Source organism: Cupressus sempervirens, chromosome 1 (genome assembly GCF_028749045.1).
Source record: "Cupressus sempervirens isolate cs-2001-9-10 chromosome 1, ASM2874904v1, whole genome shotgun sequence".
NCBI classification, from domain to species: domain Eukaryota; kingdom Viridiplantae; phylum Streptophyta; class Pinopsida; order Cupressales; family Cupressaceae; genus Cupressus; species Cupressus sempervirens.
The window spans coordinates 358,491,747-358,498,541 of NC_143118.1; the positions used below are offsets into that span (position 1 = coordinate 358,491,747).

General features: G+C 32.2%; 1 protein-coding gene across 1 annotated transcript; it reads left to right on the forward strand.

Moving 5' to 3' along the window:
- Positions 1-2,509: 2,509 nt before the first annotated feature.
- On the forward strand, positions 2,510-6,587 carry LOC149577736 (type I inositol polyphosphate 5-phosphatase 4-like). The gene is made up of 9 exons (XM_089790918.1): positions 2,510-2,647; positions 2,774-2,858; positions 3,231-3,315; positions 3,512-3,619; positions 4,328-4,838; positions 4,999-5,192; positions 5,572-5,680; positions 5,844-5,992; positions 6,335-6,587. The coding sequence occupies exons 1-9, from the start codon at positions 2,618-2,620 to the stop codon at positions 6,540-6,542; spliced, it is 1,479 nt and encodes a 492-aa protein (XP_089647044.1). The 5' UTR covers positions 2,510-2,617; the 3' UTR covers positions 6,543-6,587.
- Positions 6,588-6,795: the final 208 nt, after the last annotated feature.

Here is a 6,795-nt window from a genome sequence, read left to right on the forward strand (position 1 = left end):
CTAGCTTCTGAGAAAGAGAAGACAACAAGACAAGACTCTGCTACAAAAACAACCAATGATATCACTGATTTCTCCTTTGCAGTGGATTCTACTGAAATAATTGCATCATAATACCATTTGCTAATATTATTCATCGAAGATAAAGACAAATAAATTCCAAGAATGGTAAAACCATCTCCCACCCCATGGAAAATCATGTTACCAGTCACAATTATTGCAGTTACATTCTACTATTTGTTGTTCATTCCAACCATCCAATTACAAACTCTTTCTTCTCCTTGCGAGTTCTACATACCAAATTTCTAAATGATTAATATGTATGTGTTGTAACCCAGGCATTTTTTGGGCACACTGACAATTTCAAACTCACTACAATTACCATCACTGATGCAATTATTGGAGGCCTTGCAATGGGAATCATCGTACAGTTGTCATTAACTGGGTCAATAGTCAAGTTGAAAAAATGTTGAAGCCAAGAAGATTTGGGCAGCCATTGTTGAAGTTGTTGCATCTATTGTTTCTTATGTGTTTTCCTTTCCCCTTGTAGATGGAAATGAGTAATGCATTGGAGACATTATGCAGGTAGGCTTTTGGCATAGGGGATATTCATATGTTGAGTCTGTATATGCAAAGATCTTGGATTATTTTCATAACCACAACAATTGCACTTAGTACTCTTTACATATTTGTTGGGCCAATACTCAAGTCATTTGGACAATCTAGAAAGATTTCTCAAGTTACCCAAAAAATTTGCATTTGGATGCTTCCACAACTCCTTGCATTTGCAATTTATTTCCTAGTCCAGAAGTCTCTTTAGGCCCAGAGCAAAGTGATGACCATGGCATGGATCTTTCTAATTGGCTTGATCTTCCACATTTTTCTCTGTTGGAGATGCATAGTAAAATTGAGATGGGCATTAGCACAAGCAACAATGGGACTAAACATATCATGATGGATAATAACATTAGAGTAGTTGATATATGTAGCATGTGGCCCATGCTCAGATTCTTAGAGACAATTGTCCATTTCAACTTTCAGAGATTTGCAGGCTTTTGTTAAACTTTCCATGGTTTCTACACTCATGCTATGGTATACAATAGATAGAATGTAGAAAATTTTAAAAACATATTGTGAGATCAAAGTCTCATCTTTCATACATAGTCTACTATCAATAAGGTTAGAAATACACCAAAAATTTTGACAAGCTTTTCTCCACCATTGAAGCAAACCATTTTTCATAGAGAATAAACTTGTGGTTGTAGAGAAAAATATTGTAAGAAAGATAAAATATTATGATATCATAGTGTACTTACACATAGATGACTTACTAAATAGTACACAAGTCTTTTCAATCATACTAAACTCATGCTTCTCCTTCCCACTCCCTACATTTCTAGTGGTTTGAGCTTCCATGATTAACTAATAAAAAGATAGAAATAAAAACCTAAAATCATTGATTGAATGTAATTTAATCACTAGGAGGTAATACTTGCATTATTGCAATAAAGAAAGAATGCAATAGTATTGTCATTAATTTTTAAAATGATAAGGAAAATATATGATACAACTTGGGTGAGGAGATTTCTCCATGATGTGGCAAATAACCTCAATGAAATGCCCTTGTACAATATTGAAATAAAATTGGAAACAAGTGCCACGTAATGACTTACTACTTCCCTTGATGAATTTAAATATAATTTTATATTGATAAAATAACATATAATTCTATAATATTGTGTGAAAATGTTAATATTTATCAATGCATAACTAATATATAATATAAATAAAATAAAATATATAATATCTAATAATATATTTATAATTTTTTATCTGTATTATAATATTCTTTTAAATATATATTACAAATAAAAATGAGTTCATGTATTACTTTTTAAAATATAATTAATATAAAAAATTTAATCAGACATAAAAATGTTTTTTTTTTTAATTTCCAAAAGATTCAAATATTGACATATTAATGATGTATACTCCATTCTAAAATCTCTAGAAGCACAAAAACTATACAATATTAATCAATTATTTATTTATTAATGATTATTTGTATAATATCAATTTTATATATATATATATATATATATATATATATATATATATATATATATATATATATATATATATATATATATATATATATATATATATATATATATATATATATATATATATATATATATATATCAAAACTCTATCGGCTACCCTTGCACCTCCTTTTTGATACAAGTGCTAGTTTAAAATTAATATAAACCCATGATCCTTATGCTTCGAGTAAAACTGAGCGATAATTTGACATGCATGCAGAAGAATGTTTAAGCTATATTTTATAGCTCTAAAAGCCTTAAAAAAACATGTAGTGCCGTGTAAAACGTTCCCATTCGAACAAAGCTTTCCAATGTGTGAAAATCTGAGATTGGGATAAAAACTTTATGTAGTTGGAACCTGCCAGCTACGTTCGATGAGGCTTCCTTTGAGAGGCTCACTCTTATTCATAAATATACTCATGACGTCCCCTCAAATCTAAGTCATAACATTTCTCGACTCTTCAAACCCACATTGTTTGGTGCAATTTATTCTATTCAACTCGTGTTTCCAAATCCCTATGGCATTTTCTGATGACAAGAAGAAGAGGGTATGTTTCAAAAAACATTCTTGCAGTATTACTCAGATAGATTGATCAACATGTTTTTATCTCTACCACTGTGTAGATAATGAAATTGTTTAAACAGCATTTTGTTGGTGTTTGATGTTTGTGCAGCATTCATGGCCGATGTTGGTAGTCAGAAAATGGTTGAATATAAAGTCAAAACCAGAGGAATTTCACGCTGATGAAACTATTGAAGGTAATCTGATATCCAGTATGAAGAACATGCAGCTGAATTGCTATAATTGTGGTTCCCTCTGTATTTGGCGGTCCTCCATTGAATGGAGAGCTGTTTATCTGTTCCTACATTTTTTGCAATTTCCACGGTAGACAATTAAAATTTTCTTTAGGGAGATATCAATGCAATTGCTCTTAATGAATATTAGTTTTTTTCTGTGTTGAGGACTTTATAGCATTTATGCTAAAAGTGGGCGTTTTGAAAGAAACTTAAAGTTAGGGCTGAAATGTTATGAATCATTCAAAATGTTTACAAATTACATGCCATTTCTGTCGGTCTTTGTGTAGCTGCCTCGTATTACCAACTTCTCATTGCTTTTGTCAAACATGGCAGAAAATATGCTGGCCAAAACTTCATGTAGCACACTGGGAAGACAGCGGCCAGATTTATCCTACAATACGAAGATGCAAGATCTCAGGTATGCAATTGAACTCATTTTGAATTCAGCTGAAATTAATAAGCCATATTTCCTATGTCAAAGCTCAAAAACCTATAGAAACCATATTTCTGAAACTCGCAGATCTTTGTAGGAACATGAAATGTAGGAGGTTACCATTATCTTTTTGCTACATGATAAAACAGAGGTAATTTTTTTGAGTTGTTTTGGGTTGCAGGGTATTTGTGGGAACATGGAATGTAGGAGGTGAAACACCCCACGGTGGCCTCAATTTGGATGAATGGGTAAAGGCATCAGCAGCTCCAGCGGATATCTACGTTTTTGGGTACAAACCAAATTTATTTATTGCATTCTATACAGTTTTGCTAGAAATATGGGAATAGGAATTGTTATTTTGGAATAGAAAAAAGGGGTACATATTTCAATTTTCTGTTTGGCAGTCAGAATTTGATGGGGAGTTCATGGACCCAAAAATTTATTTTTTCTAAAATAAATAAAACTTGAATAGGAATACGTATTCTAATTCGAGTTATTTAGGTGGAATTGCAAATGCTCCAGAATTAGAATACGTATTCCTATTATATTCCTATAATTCCACACCTAAACTGAATTTAAGAATTTTAAGAATTTACAATATGCCTATTCCACTCTTATTCCAGCTGCTTCGACTCTAACCCAGTTGGTCAATCCCTTCTGTTATGACTAGGCCATACTCACAACAGCAAAAGTATTATCCACGGGTTTTAGATATTTGGAAAAAGGGCAAAATGCCTTCTTTTGTTCTGATAGGAAAAATAAAATGTTACCAATTTGATTGAGGTGTGTGAATCTGCTAGTATGATGTGCTTTTTACATTCCGTCTCGTTTAATTCCATTTCAATAACACGCACAGAACATATTCAAACATTTTCCTTTTAATAAGAGAGTAGTAGATTATTTGGATTTGACATGAGAATTTAGATGTTAATAATTGTCATTAGGGTTTCCAATGCTGTAAGCATAACGTGGTTTTGCACATGATTTGTTTTTCCAGGTTTCAGGAAATTGTGCCATTGAATGCTGGGAACATACTGGGTATAGAAGACAATGGTCCTGCTGCAAAATGGTTAGCCCTTATTCGCCATACACTGAACAAAACCAGAAATAAAAGAAGCAGTTTTACATCTTGTTGCACAGATGGAGCAACAGCTTCAGAGGATCAACTTTCCAGTTATGATTCTGATTATGAAGGTTCTCAAGGGCATAAGAATTCTGCTTCGTTTGGCTCAGTTTCATCAGAGGATGAAAATACATTCGGTGGGAGAGAATCACCTTTGTGTAGCCCAATATCGTATAGCTCATCATCAAACACATCCTCATCCAACTCAAGTGAGATGGATTACAATTTCAATTCAAGTAAGGAGTCAAATTATTGTTTGGTGGCTAGCAAGCAAATGGTTGGCATATTTTTAAGTGTGTGGGTGCGAAGTGATCTGAGACAGCATGTCAGAGATTTAAAAGTCTCATGTGTTGGTCGAGGGCTAATGGGCTACCTTGGAAACAAGGTAAGAAGAGAAAAATGACTTCAATGTTACCATAACAATCTGCTAAAAGCTCATATGACAAACAGGACATCTTCTAGTGTAAAAAAAGTTATTCATATCTTGGTTTGTCTAGTACACATCACATAATTACTTACTGAACAGATAATGTACATGGTTGCAGGGTTCTGTTTCGATCAGCATGTTATTCAATCAGACAAGCTTCTGCTTTGTTTGTACTCATTTGACATCAGGGGAGAAAGAAGGTGATGAGATATTGAGGAATTCTGATGTGAGGGAGATCATAAAGAAGACACACTTTCCCCAAACATACAAGATTCTATCAGAGGAAACCCCAGAAAGAATTTTGGAGCATGAGTAGGTTTCAACAATGTATTCTGATACTTTCTATTAGATTAATAGGTCATAGTACAGTTTGTTTGTAGATTTGATTCTGTGTGTTTTTTTAACATCAATGTTTCGGATCACACTCTCTGATTCATCATCAGAATGAGAGAGTGAATAATTCTGATATTGAATTACAGAATATACTAAAAATATATACTTAATCAAATCCAGAAACCAAACCAACTGTATTTAAAAAAAAATAGATTGTAGAAATCATATGAAATTAGGTATAAAAAAAAAAATTGAGGAAGCTTCAGACATGTCTTCTTGTTTTTCTCTATAATGCACTGCATTGGCTTTGTATAATATGCTGTCTATCTAAATCTGACTTTTTGATTTTACTTTGCAGTCGAGTTATTTGGCTTGGAGATTTGAATTATCGTCTTGCACTTCAGCATGCTGATTGTAAAGATCTCATGGAAAAAAATAAGTGGGAGACTCTGTTGGAGAAAGATCAGGTAGTTACAAATTTTCTATATCATGGAATGATTTATGAAGATCTAAATATTCAGTTTTAAGTCAATTTCATGCTTTATAGTTTCATAGTACTTAGTGTAACTTGATTTTTCCTCAAAACTTTATGTTTGTCAACTTAATCAAGTCTGGGATTTTCCATGACAGCTTCAAATCCACAAAAAAACAGGACACATATTTGAAGGATGGAATGAAGGGAAAATATCTTTCCATCCTACTTACAAGTATTGCAGAAATTCAGACCAATATGCTGGAGCAAGTCCTAGATCAAGGAACAAATGGCGCAAACCAGCATGGTAAGTGTAACTTGACATACTTTTATGGTTTTGGTCTCAAGAAGAATTAGGGTTAGAAATTCAATTTAATAATCATGAAATCTGAACAAAGAAATGAGTTTCGAAAGAGTAGGATTTGAAAATGAGCCTTAAGTTTATTGTTTTTCTTTTTACCATCTATTCTTTATACATCTGCAAGCATTCTTACTGTAAAGAAGATGCATAATTCAAAAACAAGTTTCTGCTCTGTGTATCTTGAAATGGAAAGATATGTGATCTAAAGGTTGTATTAGATAGCTCTAAAAATTGTGACAGTTAACATACATTAGTTATAAATATTAATATATGTATTTTGTATTGCAGGTGTGATCGTATACTTTGGTGTGGTGAAGGTATAAAACAACTTTCTTATATGCGTGGAGAATCAAAATTCTCAGATCATCGGCCTGTTTATTCAACGTTTATGGTAGAAGTGGAAAAGCTCAATAAAAGCAAACCAAAAACTACTTTGAAGAGCTTAGATGTGAGATTCAAATTAGAAGAGCTCCTTCTCAACACTAAAATTCTTTGATTACTTCAATCTAAAAATCAATTAACTCTCCATTCAAAATTTTGACCATTGAATTATGAGGATAACAAAGCTTGAAGGCTATTATACTAATATCTCTTTGATAGACATCATATGCAAAATATCTAACTTACAAACTATTTTGTAGTTTTTCAATAAGAAATTATTTTAAACTTTAGATGTTGTGTCTACATTTTTATAAACTATAGATAACTCACACTTTCAAGCAAAGATATATTCTACATCTCATTTTAAA

Excerpts from the sequence above, each read along its gene's own strand:
- LOC149577736 (XM_089790918.1), top strand. The coding sequence starts at position 2,618 with ATGGCATTTTCTGATGACAAGAAGAAGAGG. Across the intron at positions 2,648-2,773 it reads CTGATGACAAGAAGAAGAGG|CATTCATGGCCGATGTTGGT; the intron begins GTATGTTTCAAA and ends ATGTTTGTGCAG. Across the intron at positions 3,620-4,327 it reads GCGGATATCTACGTTTTTGG|GTTTCAGGAAATTGTGCCAT; the intron begins GTACAAACCAAA and ends TTGTTTTTCCAG.